The sequence below is a fragment of the Salminus brasiliensis genome, chromosome 19, assembly GCF_030463535.1.
Source record: "Salminus brasiliensis chromosome 19, fSalBra1.hap2, whole genome shotgun sequence".
NCBI lineage: Eukaryota > Metazoa > Chordata > Actinopteri > Characiformes > Bryconidae > Salminus > Salminus brasiliensis.
The window spans coordinates 27792811-27808749 of NC_132896.1; the positions used below are offsets into that span (position 1 = coordinate 27792811).

Consider the following 15939-nt stretch of genomic DNA (forward strand, 5'->3'; position numbering starts at 1 on the left):
CATCTTCCATCTTAGTGGTGATTTGATGTCTCTCTTTATGAGGTACTATTACCTTATACAGGGCAATGCAGGTGTTTTAGTTTCTGTTTTGAGAAAAAAATGTTTACAATGGATGTAGGGGAATCTCCATTTTTTTTAAATATCCTCATACATCTGGACGAATCGTTATTTTTTATTTTGGTTGCTCTTGATTGTCAAAATAAGTGCTATTATCATGGGGCAATCCAAAGAGCTCTCGAAGGCCGTCAGAAAGAAGGTTGCAGATGCAGAGGAGTCTGGGAAAGGGGTTTAAAAAGATCTCAAAACAGTTAGAAATCAGCTGTTCCACTGTCCACTAAATCATTTACAAGTGAAACAACTGCCAGCAAGGTCAGGTCAGGCCGTTCTGACCTGTTCAGCTCACAAGCAGACCACAAGATGCGTAAAGAAGCCTCCACCAATCCTAAAATATCATTACAGCTCTTGCTACAGTACATGCATTGAGAGACCACAAAAGTTTGATTTTCATAGGAGGTATGCAAAGAGCATTATGTATTTTTTGTTAAATAAGTCAAATCATCTATAGATATTGTTTGAAAGAAGATCAAATATTGATATGTCCATATTTCAAAATAAAAGAAATAATTTCACATGACTGTACTTTCCTCAGTTTGCACAACACTAATTGGTCCACAAGCTTAGACAACAAGTATGCCTTGTCTGATCAACTACATCTGATGTAGAGGGGAACTGTGTCAGCAAATAAATTCACACACTACTACTATTTACTCACTCCTCCAGTATAAAACATATCTAGAACACTGGTTCTGGCTGAGTTACAGAATCTGCTCGGCTTAAAACAACAAACTACAGTCGGACAATTCCTATCTGTCCTCTAGTCGATGGCGTGACACACTATGTCCCAGTTCTAATCCTGAAATCCGTAATTCGAGACGGACAGTTCTCATTAGGTGAGAACTGCTCTCCTAATTACACCTGACTGTGTGATGGTAATGTTTCATTTTCCAGCCTATTCTTAACGCACGAGTAGCCACAAATGACTTGGTAGCCATAAAAAATATATGATACACGTTTGTATTCTGTCACAGTATCGTATTATCATTTTTACAGTAATTCACATTGTGCTTGAAAACTTGCGAACCCTTTAGAGTTTTCTATATTTCTGCAGAAATTTGACCTAAAACATCATCCGATTTCCACACAAGTCCTAAAAGTAGATAAGGAGACCAAATCAAACAAATGAGACAAATATATTACATGGCCATTTATTTATTGAGGAAAATAATGCAGTATTAAATATCTGTGAGTGGGAAAAATGTGTGTAACCTTTGCTGGTGCGACCCCCTTGTGCAGCAATAACTGCAGCTAAATGTTTCCGGTAACTGTTGATTAGTCCTGCACATCACCTTGGAGGAATTTTAGCCCATCCCAGCTTCAACTCTTTTATGTTGAGGGGGTTCCTTCCATTAACTGCTTGCTTCAGGTCCTTCCACAATATAAGACATAGGCTATGGCCTTTCCAAAATATCAACTTTATTCTTCTTTTACCATTCTTTTGTAGAAATAATTGTGTGCTTAGGGTCACTGTCTTGCTGCATAGCCCATGTTTTCTTTAGATTTAGCTCACAGACAGATGTCCTCACATTTTACTTTAGATTTTGCTGGCATAATTTAGAATTCACTGTCAAGAACTTTTCTTTTTCAGTTTGAAAATTCTAATGATTTAAAATACAATGTGAATGTTTTGTTATCTTTTAAAAAGAAAGTCAACCAAATACATACCTTTATTTAAATAACTCATATATAACATTTGATATTCAGCTTGTGTTGTATCAACGAGCTGACGCGCCTCAGATATGAAACGTGAAAGCGTATCTGTGGCACAACGACGCTTCGCTTACAGAGATCATGTGATCGCTGTTATTTTGAGCAAGACTCATAACCACTGTTTCGACAGTGTGTCTGGGATCAGAGATGAGATGTTTCTGACTCTCATTTAGGAGACAGATGTTGGTCGATTAGTTCTGGATCACAAGTGCCTGGATTGCCAAAGGACTGGATGAAGCTTCATCAGATCAGGGAATGCAGCTCCACTGCTCCACAGCCCAGTTCTCTAGCTGATGGTTGGCACTGGACATGATGACTCAAGGCTCATGTGCAGCTGCTCCAGAACACCGTTCTATTGCAAGTGCTTTTCTATGGAGATTATACAAAGTGTCTGAGCTTAGCATCTTTAAAGGAGCCGAGTTTACTAATTAGAAGGGGTGTCCACAAACTTTAATACCTGTGTAAAAGATACCACACTGCAACAGCTCCCTGAAGCCACATAGCAAAGACAGGGGGAGGTGACCAATAGTCTAGTTTTTCTACTTCTAATCTGAGAAGACTGGACTTAAAAAAAGCGTGGTATAAGGCGCTATTCTTTGGTAACAGAAATGTGCAACAACACTTTCGGCATGCCAGCTGATCACAGGCTGTAGGACTCTTGTGGAGCCATTATTGTAAAAACAATATGAAAGAAGTGTGTGATCTTCAGGAAGGTGACTGTAAATGACATGACAGCAGACATGAAGAAAATACAACTTTATTTATTGAAACTAAAAGCAATTATTAGACAAGTGTAGAGGTGTGTTTAAACACTCATTATAACAAATGTTCAGGTTAAAATTATATCACTTTACTCTATTTAATCAGTTAAGAGAGACTGAGTGAAGCAGCTTTTACCTGGACCTGGTGATGTTGACAATTGTTATTGGAAATGCATAAAAATATTAAAAAGATCATAAAATAACTGAGGAATGTTCGTCTGACCAGAGTTCAGAAGTGGCAAGAGTAGTCTGTAACTTCCATTCAGATACTGCACCTGGGATGTGTGTATGTGTGTGTGCGTTTCTGAGAGAGTGTGTGTTTGAGAGAGAGAAAGAGAGAATGTTTGTGTGCATTGTCAAAAGTCAGGCAACTTAAAATGATGAAGTAACTGATTAACTAATGAGTTGCCCTAACTCAAATTTCATACTTCTGCCTCTCAGTTTGGTCAACAATCCATACTGAGTTGAGCCTCAAAAACATTAGTAAATGAGCTGCAGCTGAAACTGATTAAATATTCTCTAAGATGTTTCATCTGTGGCTCCGCCCCTCAATCTGTTTACTGTTAGAATTTCCCCCATCACATAAGAGGAGGCCTTACCTATTCTCAGTGGTGTTAGTGGTGTTAAAGGATTCTATCTTATGAGCTGCTGTCTCTTGACAAGCAGACAGTTAGACAGTAGCGCCACTCCAGAGTTGTGAACCCAGATTAACTGAAAACTGTTAATATGTAGTGTAATTGCACAGCTCTAGAGTGGCCCTACAGTCTAACTGCCTGCCTTTTAGGTGTGAGGAGGTCATCAGGGCTCAATTCAGGGTCTGCATGTCTGCATTTTCAGAGGCTGCATTTTAAGACAGATAGTGTCACAGTGGCGCAACTAGGCTGCCCCATTTTAAAAGGCTCCTTCGTATAAATCGCAGAGAAATGTGTCGTCCTTTTTCCATGGCTATGGAGGATCCAATGGTGCATCCTTTGCCAGCCAACATATCCCGAGATTCCTTGCGTGCTGGTGAGCCTTTAAGGTTGCTAGATGACAGGAGTGTCATTTCGTGATGCAACGGTAAGAGCAGGAACAGTGGTGGTGTGAGGCAAACTGGAAATAGTAGAGCAGTAGAGCAGACCGTCTCACTTCGCAGCTGTCGAAGGCTATGTCCTTTGAAGGATGCAGTCCCTGAATTGGGATACAGCTAATATGGATTGTTGACCAAACTGAGATGCAGAAGTAAGAAATGTGAGTTAGAAGAACTTTTGACTAAACTAAGTTGAGTTAACTCAAAATAATGCAATCAGTTACTGCATCCTTTTCCGAAGGCCTGACTTTATATTTTTACAGTGTTTTTGTAGGTGTGTATATGTGTGTATATGTGTGTTTGTGTGTGTGTTTAAGGCCAGAGAATAAAAGCTAGGGAGAAAAACAAGAAAAGAAATAAAAACTATAAATCATAATAAACATAATAAATGGATTTCAAACAGGAGAGAGAGAGAGAGAAGAGAAATCAGATTTTAGAACAACACATTTACATCTCACATTGTTCAGTTACTCTTGTACACACACACACACACACACACACACACACACACACACTAATCTCAAGTTCTTTGTCATTGTCACAGTATCAATTTATTTTCCCAAGATAACAGAATAATGCTTTTGAGATCTTAAGAAAACAAAAGAAAAAGGAACACACAGGTGTTTTTTTGTTTTTTTTTGAAAATGGATATAAAGTATAAAGCAACACTCAATGTTTGCTTCCAACCCTTAACGCAGCATTATGTAGCGCTTTAACCTTAAAATAACAAAAATTTAAACTTAAAAATCATGTTGATGCTCCACTGACCTGTAACAGGAAGAGTAACAGCGCTGTTACGGCGACTCTGGGCTCAACTCTTGCCAGAAACTGCACTAGGTAACTCTGGTGAAGTGGGCAGGATAATGCTTGCGAGAACTGCTGTGTAACGCTCCGTAACTTGAGTCTTGTTATGGTAAGATCCTGTAATACTGCTCTCCCCCCTCAGTCCATAAACTTCTCTCACTTTCAGTGGCGGTTCTGTAAAATGCATGTGTAATGCATGTCCTTTTGTGGTGGCTCAAAGCATGCATTCCACTACCTAAAGAGCACCAGAGCAAGAAATGCCAATAATTGCGTAATGCTGCTTTAATCTAGTCAATGCATGTCTCTGTGAGGCGTTTAGCTTCAAATGTATCTGGATATTTTTGAAAACATAGGGTTTTCTCAGTCTCCAGTAGCATTTCTGAAAATCTAAGCTACAATATAAGCAGATCACGTTTGATGTCAAATTCCTCAATAAGCAGGTGAAACGGGCAAAATAGACTTAAATACAGTGCTAAGCTGGAGCACATTTTCTGACAAAATGTTTTTGCAGACATGAAAATACTGAAAACACTGAGACCCTGATGATTTGAAAACCCAACATTTACAGTACTCTAAAACGGTGTGTCGGTGTGGACGGGATGTCAGAATGTACAGAAATAAAATATCTGGATATGTGTGAGCAGGGCCTTAGAGTATGTTTCAGAGGCCTGTTTATACTGCTTGTCTGTTGGGCTGTAATCTGAGGGGCAGTGTTGGTCAGTAGTGCTGATGGAGCCCTGTGTTTACTGTGAGGACACTTCACAGCCTGCCATCTCTCTGTTAAACAAACTGTGAGTGTGTTTGTCCTGACAGTGAAAAGCTGTGAGATGTAAACTGCATTCAGAGTTGCAGACCTCAGCAAAGGGAAGAGTGCAGGTCTCACTGCGGGTAAACCGCAGGGAATCTGTACTGTCACCGTCGCACAAAAACCAAAGTGGCAATATTACAGGAGAAATATAATAATAATAATAATAATAATAATAATAATAACAATAATAATAATTCTTAATTATTAATGGGGATTGATATCAGTGGAGCATTTCTATTGGTTTATTCATCTGGAATTTCAATGTACACAATGTAGCAGAACATTGGATACAATGCAGTAAGGGGATAAAATGAAAAATGTCAATAATGTATAACAATGTGTTTAAGTATGATCAGGAACATTTCTTGAATGTTCAAACCAATGTTTTAGTTTGTTGAGATCTCAGAAAACTAATTCAATTATCTCAGGAAAACATTTATGTCATGATAATAACATAAGTAACATGAGAAAACCAATACATAAGACATAAAACATGCAAATGAATGCAGCAGGAGGACAGTGGGCGATTTTTCTGGGCTTGGCCAGCCACTGAGAGACACGGACGGGGCAATTGAAGTAGTTGATAGTGATATACTATTTGATTGTTTAGATTGTGCAACCACTTTTTACATCAGCACACACACAGTCCATGATCCTTGTTCATCCAAATTCATTTAAAATGCACAAATGCGATGCTACCAGGGCGGACCGTGACGCATAGTTACGTTTCTGCCAAGGTGCGCATCTGCGTGGCTTTGCGTAGGCTATGGTGTAGACTTAACGCAGACCATAAACCATTAAATGTGCATGTTATTGTTGGAACTGTAGTGGATTAGCAGTATTTCCATGGTAGTCTTGTTTGTCCCCTCTGCTGCTTTTTTTTTTTTTTTATCTTTCCTCATCTTTTCTCTATCACTGTTCTCAGCTTTGGATTTAAAATGACTGAAAATAAACAAGTATTACACAGAGATTCTTACTTTAACATATTATTTCAACTCATGAAATCATGTTGCACTTTACTGCTTAATTAACACACTACAGGCTGTATTATGTACCCCGGGGACACAGGAACTTCCTGTGTCCTGTTGCCCCCCTAACACACACACACACACACACACACACACACACACACACACATATATATATATATATAAACACTCACTGCTGAGATAAATAGCTTTAAACAACCTAAACTTTTTTGATTACCTACGGCACAGTGCACACGCTGTATGTTATTAATATAATTAGGAAGGTATACCAGGAAAAAAACACAGCCTGTAGCGTTAAACAGCTGCACATGAATAAAATTACAGGATTACATTAACACCATTCGTGCCAAAAGACATATACTGAATTGGCAGCAGTAGTGCTGATGTATTTATTTAAAAATGTGCAACTGTGTGCTTATGATCCCGAATCATATACATTCAAAGCAGAGTTATTGTCAGTATGACTTAACTCCGCCCAGCAAAGAGAATGAAGTAGCATTGTTTTATTTTCTTTCTCTACACTGGGAGCATCTGTTCACATTGCTCAGTTTAAGCAATGACACACATACACTCTCTCTCACACACACACACACACAGCTATACACACCTTCTCTTCGATCTCTTTGATTTGTCGTCTTTGCATATCAATCTTGTCCTCCAGTTCTCTGATCCTCTGCAACAGAACCACATATTTAGAGTCGGTGACACCTGGGATACTTGCTCATTCAAGGGAATGCTTTTGTATCTGTCTCTACTGTCCAGAAGAGACTTTCTACTAGAGTTTTAGAGCATTGCTGTGAGGATCTGATTGAATTTAGCAATCACAAGAGCATTAGTGAGGTCAGGATGTTGGATGATCACCACCCCACCTCATCCACAACTTCCAAATCATCCCAAACAAAAGTATTGGATGGAGCGCCACCCATCATTCCAGAGAACACAGTTCTTCCACTGCTCCACAGCCCAATGCGGGGGGGCTTTATACCCCTCCACCCCACACCTGTCATTACGCATGGTGCCAATTGGTTGGTATTTATCTGCTTCAGAGAGTGCCATTCTACTGTCAGCACTTCTTTACAGTTACTAGATAAGATGTGTATGTGCAGTAGATGAAGTGTCCACAAACATTTGGACAAACAGTGTTTATTGAGTTTCCATACACACACACAGACAATCTGACCTGTTGTGCAGACTGGAGGAGCTCCATGCGCTGCTGTAGAATCAGCGTGTCTGCATGGCGGCTCTGTCTGAGGATCTGCCTTCGCACGGCCTCCATCGAGTCAGCGAGCTCTGCCCGCTGCCTGTCACTCAAACTCTCAGCCAGTCGGTTGTCTGGTTCCTGCTGCAGCACTGCGTAAAGCGTGGCCTCCAGCTCCTGAACCCTCTGGAGGTCACAACACCAGACACAGCATGCAGAACACATAGTGCTACGTCACAATAGCTCAGGAGGGGGGTAAATATGTACAGATGCATACAAATATAAATTAAGTAAATACAAATTAATAATAATAAACCATAATAAACCAATCCACTAAGAAGGACGTTTGTTTAAGTGTTCTTCCATTCATCAGAGTTCGATCTCTGGAGATGCCACGGCCATTTATGTCAAGCAATTTCTCAATATGCTGTGAATCTAATTTCAACATAAATGCATTACAACGATCTTACCAGGTGGGCTTGGTCTAAGGCCTGTTTCCTGTAGTCCAGTTCCTCCTCCAGAAAGCCCTTCTGCTTACTGAACAGCTCCTGTTGGTGTCGTGAGCAAAGGTTCACTGAAATGCCTCACTTCCTTACTGCAGCTCTGCTCTCCAAAGTAAAAGGAAGGTCACACCTAGCAAAGCTTATTCATCACAGAGAGACTGTCTCACCTTCTCATTCTCAAGGTCAATCATCTTCTGCATGAGGGCTGTCTCTGTGCTGTCTATCTGTTTCAGCCACTGAGAGGGAGACAGAGAGAGAGCGAGAGACATAGTGAGAGAGAGAGAGAGAAAGAGGGATATTGGGGAAAAATGCCAGGGAAATGAGATGTAGTGGAGCCCTGAGGACAGAGTTTAGTACCACATGTGTGAGGCAGAGGGCGCCAGCGAGTCAGTGCTCACCTTTTCGCAGCGGGACAGCACTGTGCTGGCCTGGATGACCGTCACCTGCTCCTCGTTCCGCAAGTTCTGATAGAAGGACAGAGAGAGAGAGAGAAACACTTAAACTTTTGACTTTGGCACCTTTTATTGACATTAAAACCACTGACATTAAGTGAAGGGCATAACACTGACAATCTCTTTACAGTGGCACATATCAAGGCAGCAAGCGAACAGTCAGTCCTTAAAGGTGATGTGTTAAAAGCAAGACAACATCTGGAGGGTCAGAACAACTTCAAAACTACAGGCAGGTCTTGTGGGGTGTCCCTGGTATGCAGTGGTCAGTATCTACCAAAAAGTGCTCCATGGAAAGACAAGCGGTGGACCAGCGTCAGTATTACGGGTGCCCAAGGCTCATTGATGGGTATGAGAAGGAAAGGCTAGCCAGTCTGGTCTGATCCCATAGAAGAACTACTGCAGCACAAACTTTAGCAGTTGCTGGCCATGTCTTGCTGAGGGGTCAGAGCAATACAATATTAAGGTGGATTGGTGTCTGGACCTTCTTCAGAAACCAACCTGAAGGATTTTGACTGGAGGCCACCATCACTTAGAATATTACTTCAATACCAGGCCACACGCTTGGTTGGTAGATTCCTTTACTGCTGAGCTTTATGAATTAGGCTGATGTATCTCCCCCCTCAGCCAGAACTTAACAAGATACCACTGAGGGGGATCTCCGAGAGCTTGGTCCAGTGTAACAGTTCCAAAATTGCATGGAAGGGAGCATTACTTGCATGCTTGGACATACCAACTGGTTTGAGAGGACACTTGAGATGAAATAATTAGTAGCCTATACACACACATCCAAAAGAGAGAGAGAGCGCTAGATAGACATCTAAGAGGTATAGGCCTTTTCAATTTACAGCAACAGCAAGTCTTACCCCGTTGTCTCCCAGTATGTCCAGCTTCTTCATGAGGTCAGGAATAATGACGTCCTATAAAACACAACACAGCATGAAAACCTGTGGGTGATTGTGTATGTGTTTGTGTGTGAGAGCTTTGGTACATTAGGGTGTGTATAAAGGGTTCAAATTTTTAAGGTCACTCTTTACAGCCACTGTGCAGAAGTACCATTTAAACTAGTTCGGACCATGCCTTCAGCTTTCAGTGGTTTGGGAGAATACTGTAAGAGAAGGGGGAGAACTCAGAGGATTTTGGGTTGGAGTTCAGGTGGCTTCTGCTTTCTGGTAGGAAGCCAGTCCCCCTTCTGGTAAGTGGAGCAAGGAATGACAGATAACCAGGTTAAAAAGGAGAAGCCGGGTGATGGAGAGTTGAAAAGCCTCTCCTCCCAAAATGTAGTTATTTAATAACACCACTATGTATCATTTTAGCTGAAAAGATAAAAGAAGCTTCAGAATTGATGCAAAGTTGATGTGCCACTGACTCTAAATAGCGAGAGTAGTGCCACTATTGTTGCTTCTCCAGGTTCTGCACACCAGATACTGCAGAATATGGGCAGGAGAGTTGTGTAACGCTGCGTAACCAGAGTTTTATTTGTGTAAAATCCTGTAATGCTACTCTACCAACTCAGTCCACGTGCTTCTCTCACTTTCAGTGTCGGTTCAAAATTTGCTATAATATTACCACTTACCTCCTAGTGGGAATAACCACCCTTGGCTCGGATGACACTAGCAAGGCGCCGTGACATGACCGGTATTAGGTGACGGAAGGTGTTCGTTTAAGGTTAACTGCTCCACTGTTGTACATGGATTGCTCTGTAACACTCACCGTAGTTGTCATTCCCCTCAGGCACTCAATGTGTGAGAAGTCCTTTCTCTGTACACCTTAACAGGGGCAGCTCTAGAACATCCTACAAAGTTAGCCGTTTCCAAGATCCTATTATCATGTCCATTAGGATATCAGTCCAATCATGTCCATTGCCCATGACTACCATTACGCACTCTTCTACAACTGACTAGTGTGCTCGCTTATTTATACCCCAGGGGCCAAGTTCATTCCAAATCAGTGGTGGTCATAATATTCTGATGCCTGTGACAGTGGGCAAAGGGTGCTTGTATTTTGAAAATGGCTGAAGGTCTACCAAGAATGGATTTCTCGTACATTGAGCCGGTGGCATAACAGTGGTGCCCTACAGCTCACTGATGCCAGAGGGAAACCAAGATTCCAGCGAGTGCTTCAGAGAACGATTCTCCACTGTGGGCCAGTTAACCTCCATAATGAACCTTCTGTCATCTAATACAGTCCATGCCAAAGGCCAAGCCCCTTAGGTGGCCTGTTTTTTTATATGTATGTGTGTGTATGTACGTGTATATACCTTAATGCCCTCCTGTTGGCAGTGTAGCTGCAGGCTGCTGTTGTTTTCCGAGGCAGAGATATGCAAGTTAAAAGCTGGAGAACGCCGCTCCCTCTCCTACACACCAAACACAAAATTGGACTAGAGACGAAAGCCCCAATGACCCTTTAAGGAGAACCTACTATATTGGTTACTCATATCATAGTCTTGCTGTCTACACTGGCAAAAGCTATGATTTGGAGTTTGAACATGCTAGAGTACAGCTTTCTGAGGGAGCATATGCAGGGTAATACAGAGAGGCACACAAATAATATTCCACCATCATTTGTTTGCTATTGATATGGTTTATATGAAATTGTCTGGTTATAATACATTTACAAATAGATGCTCCAGCAGATGAGATGCGTGACCCATATAACTGATAAGAGTTTCCATGTTATACATGTTCAACTGTGTTTTTATTGTACTTAGTGTATGTGTATAGTTTAACCAAAAATGTGCAAACCCCAAATGCAAATCAGCCACATGTGATGTCCAGGATTTGCTTTTGTAAATGTCAGTGTTGCAAAAAGTCAAGATTACAATTTCTTTATTGGTAATCTAGTGCCTAAACTAAAGACTGGAAACTTCACACATCAATCCTACCATCGCCAATCAACTGCATTGAGGGCAAATCTGTGTAAATCAGATTCTGTTACCTGGCTAGATGTGATTTCAAAAAAAGTCTACTAATGAAATGAAATGGGCAGTGTCACAGCTCTCACATACATGGTGTGATTCTTCAATTAGGAGAATTTTTATTATTTCCAACCCAGTTGGAAAACTGGAAAACTGTGAGTCTGAAACTTCTCTGCAGCAATATTTAAAAAAAAAAAAAAAAAAAAAAAAAAAAAAAAAAAAAAAAATTATATATATATATATATATATATATATATATATATATATATATATATTTTTTTTTTTTTTTTTTTTTTTTTTTTTAACTTAACAAGACAGAATGCATTAAATATGTTCACCTCTATCCAACTTTGCATATTTCTTAACATTATTTTCCCCTTACGGATATCACCGCAACTGCCAGTGATTTGTCTTGAATGTTGTAAAGGTAACACTTGTTTATGTTGCAACCAGGGAAGAAAAGAGAGAAGAGTGAGATTGAGACGTCTTCAAAAGTGAGAAATTTAATCCTGTATTGCCTCGATTAAGGAGTAGCTTTATTCTCAGTCATTAATGTAAATACAGATACGCCAATATTCTCTGCAAAATGAATAAATAAATATATAAATAAATAAAAGTTCACATGATATATATCCATATCTATAGTAGCTGCTAAGCAGGGTTAGGGAAGCTATCAAGTTGCCTAGTGATGGTAACGACAGGTTTTCAGTTTTACCATTAGTTTTTTTTTTTTAACTGTTCACAGTCCTAATCCTAAAACCAATTGCCACGGCTTTCCTTCTCAACGTGGCCATACAACCTCCGTAGAGAACTCCAAAAAATACAGAAGCAAGTAAGGGACGAAAAGGTAAGTCCTTGGAATTTGGGATCCATACAAGCTCAGTCCTGGCCATCATTAACTATTATATGTAATAATTTGTATTTTCTGATGTTAGGATGAAAGAGCCCCCAACTGAAGAATCACCCATGTATTCATCATGCATGCAAGAGTACAACCAACACAAATTTACAGAAACTAATGTAAAACATGGTTTTTACTATGGTAATGAGATTTCCCATAGTAAACCAGTGAGGAACATGACCCGTCTCGAAACACAGGCATGCCTTCACGCAAAAACACACATCATCACCCACACCTGTGCAAACACACACACACACACACACACACACACACACACACACACACACACACACAAAACAATAAACCAAACACGCCGAAACAGCATGCGGGAAGTGGAGTCAAAAAAATGGTGAGGAGCTCAAGTCACATCAATTTTATTCTGATTAAAACAACATTCATTTAAATACACGACAATTATGGCTTAAACAATCATTCAAAATGACGAGGATGAACGTCAGAACATAAAACAAAACCATAAAAAGATGCAGTGCGAGTTTTTGTGCGCATGCATGTGTGCGAGAGAGAAACAGTGGATGTGTGGATGTCTACTACGTGTGGAGCTTATGCAGGCAGCAGTTGGGGTTGGCCGCCCCGGGTTGTTGCCGTGGGAACAAGATGGAGTCTCTTACTTCCAGTTCGAGGATGCGGAACTCCAGCAGCTCATTCTGGTCTTGCGTGTCCCGTACCTCGGAACGCAAGCGTAGCTCGCACTGCTCCAGTAACTCTATCTATCACAAACACAGGAGAGGAACACAACGGAGGTTCATTACTGCAGTTCTGCTAAAAGAAAAACAGCCTAATCCTCACCTGCTGTGTCTGAAGCACACATCAATGAGCCAAAAACGTTAGAACCACCTGTCTAATACTGAGTAGGTTAGGGGCCCCATCACCTTATCTCTGGTTTACCAGGTGTCTTTTCTTTAAGCATTTTTGGTAGGTGCTGACCACTGCGTACCAGAAAAACCCAGCAAGACCTGACGTTTTGGAAATGTTCTGACCCGGGTGTCCAGCCATCACAGTCTTGCTCTTATCAAAGTGTCTCAGATTCTTGCCCGTGTTTCCTGCTTCTAAAACATCACCTTCAAGAACTGGCGGTGCACCTTCTGCCTAATATGTAAATCGCACCCCACTGGCAGGTGCCAGTTGGTCAAGCTGGTAAACAATTTAGGCTGGTCGACAATCATATGCCATGTTTTCATTTGAGTTTGATGCTTTAAGCTGGTCAAGCAGTTTAAGCTTTTTTTATGTGCTCTAATTTGAGTAGAGATCTAACAAAATAATGAGAATGTGTATTATTACATAAATATACACCAATCAGCCATAACATTAACACCACTGAAAGGTAAAGTGAAACAAAACAAACAAACAAACAAAAAACCTTGATTATCTTCATCTACAGTGGCATCTGTCAATGCTTGGATACATTAGGCATCAAGGCATTTCCTGAAGGCATTGATGTGCTACAAGTAGGGGAAAAAAATGGTCAAGTATAAGAATCTGAGCCACTTTGACAAGAACCAAACTGTAATTGCTAGATGACGGAGTCAGAAACATCTCCAAACATCAGGCAGGTGTTGCAGGTTTTTTCTAGTATGCAGTGGTCAGTACCCATCAAAAGTAGTCCAACAAAGGACAACCCATGAACCTGCGACAGAAGCATGGCCACCCAAGGCTCACTGATGCGATCCATGGAGGTCTCACCTCACAACTTACAGGTCTTAAAGGATCTGCTGCTAACGTCTTGGTGCCAGTAACCACAGGACACCTTCAGAGGTCTTGTGGAGTGCATGTCTCGAATGGTCAGATCTGTTGTAGCAGCACAAGGGGGACCCACTATATATAAGGCAGGTGGTGCTGATGTCATAGCTAATCCGTGTATAATGGCAATATTTGAAGTCAGGGTTCACGTTGTAAGCAATGACTACACGGATGTCGGAAACAGAACACAGATGCTGTGTTAAAGAGTATTTCTTTAAGACGGGTATACGTGTGTGTTAATGTCATGTTGGGTCCGGCGGTACCTTTTCTCTCAGTTCCTGATTGACCCTGATGAGAGTCTGCTTCTCCTCCACCCACTTGGAGTCCTGCATCACACACACAATCACATAAGCATACACCAGCTTGCGATTACAGGTTAACCAAAAGCACAACACGCATTGCCACTCATGCACAAATGCCCACCCTTCCCACATACACGCAATCTCACGCACAATCCCACCATATGTTAACCCAGCATTACATACATACCTATACAGAGCTTATGTACCACCTACACAGACACAAACAAGCACATACACACACACACACATAACAAAAAATGATGTGCAGAGAGCTAAGTGTAAGGCAATGGTCAAGCTTTATTAGGAAGCATGAAGAAACACCCATCACCATGTTTAACAGAAGAAGCACAACATCAGCATCCACCAAGAAACATGCAGAAGGTATTAGAGACATGCTTAGAGGAAAGACAACCAAGACTGCAAAAAAACGATATGCTGGCAAGTTAAATCAGATGAAATGAGGTCAGTGTACTACATCTAACTAAGTTTAATCTACATAGTTTTCTATTACTTCATGGTTTCTTAAATAATATATATTTTTTATGTATTATTATTACATTTTATATTATTATTATTATATAAGATTATTTGCCAAAAGAGAGACACTTTTACTGGATTACAGGTCAGATTTTCTTGGACATTAATTAGGCCTGGCCTTGGACTAAATTACAGTGCCAATGGTGAATCATCATTGAAAATTCATTTTCTTTAAGCTTAAACTGGTCACAAAATGACAAGTCAAAATGACAAATAACAAGTAAAATAAAACAAATAATAAATATAATTCATATAAGCTAAAACACATGTACTATTCACATACTATTTACTGTTCAATTAAAACAAGAAACCTTCCAAAACTACACCTTAAAGGGTAACTCCGCCAATTTTTCAGATTTTCTGCATAATTTGATCTTATGAATGGCAATCAATATTACAGTTATATTTTACATATTAAAACTCCAACGTCCTGTAGGTTCACTGTTGGGTTTTGGATAAATGAATAAAAAGCCTATATTTGTGTAGACATCAGCCACCACTGTAAACTACTCTAAATTAGTTTGACCCTTGAATTGTCTTGGAAATGTGAATAAGCTGGTGGAATTCCACTTCAAGACGATTACACTTGCCGAGATATCATTTTTCTAACACAAATCTGAAAAGTGCATACATGGAGTGGACCAATAAGAAGCATGCAGAAGGGTATAATGGACCAATGGGAAACATGCATGATAGAACAAGTGGAAACATGCAGAATACAGCTGACCAATTCAACCCAAAGCAGCACAGTAACAGAACAGATCTAAATAAAATGAGGTAAAATGTGTATGTGCAGTATTATAAATTACCACTATGCAGTAAAACTGCTTTGGAGCTCAGGTCTTTTTTATGCATGTTCTCAAATGATTTTGCTTCATTGATTACCCATAATCACAGTGCAGCACATCCAGTAGCTGAATTTCTGTTACTGCTGTTCTTCACACACATCTTAGCATTAACAATAGCCAATGCTCTTTTCTCTGGGCTCGGGTTTTGGCGCAATAAGATTCACAAATGTTCAGACTGGACGGCTGAGACCATGACATCACATGACTCTGTGGCAGATCCGCTCTGCGTAGCGCCAGCACACAAGCACGGCCGCCAGACAGGCAAGCA

At 40.5% G+C, this 15939-nt stretch overlaps 1 protein-coding gene across 3 annotated transcripts in view; it reads right to left on the reverse strand.

The window, feature by feature from the left end:
• Window positions 1-2572: 2572 nt before the first annotated feature.
• The window catches only part of jakmip1 (janus kinase and microtubule interacting protein 1), a 42274-nt gene continuing 28907 nt past the window's right edge, over window positions 2573-15939 (reverse strand). For all 3 annotated transcript variants that reach the window (XM_072664233.1, XM_072664234.1, XM_072664235.1), the window contains exons 12-21: window positions 14248-14310; window positions 12856-12954; window positions 10669-10764; window positions 9275-9328; window positions 8358-8423; window positions 8127-8195; window positions 7927-8004; window positions 7439-7642; window positions 6866-6931; window positions 2573-4020 (exon numbers count right to left, since the gene is read on the reverse strand). In XM_072664233.1, the coding sequence (XP_072520334.1) occupies window positions 3970-4020; window positions 6866-6931; window positions 7439-7642; window positions 7927-8004; window positions 8127-8195; window positions 8358-8423; window positions 9275-9328; window positions 10669-10764; window positions 12856-12954; window positions 14248-14310 (846 nt within the window). In that variant the 3' untranslated portion in view covers window positions 2573-3969. The remainder of the gene's footprint in view (window positions 4021-6865; window positions 6932-7438; window positions 7643-7926; window positions 8005-8126; window positions 8196-8357; window positions 8424-9274; window positions 9329-10668; window positions 10765-12855; window positions 12955-14247; window positions 14311-15939) is intronic.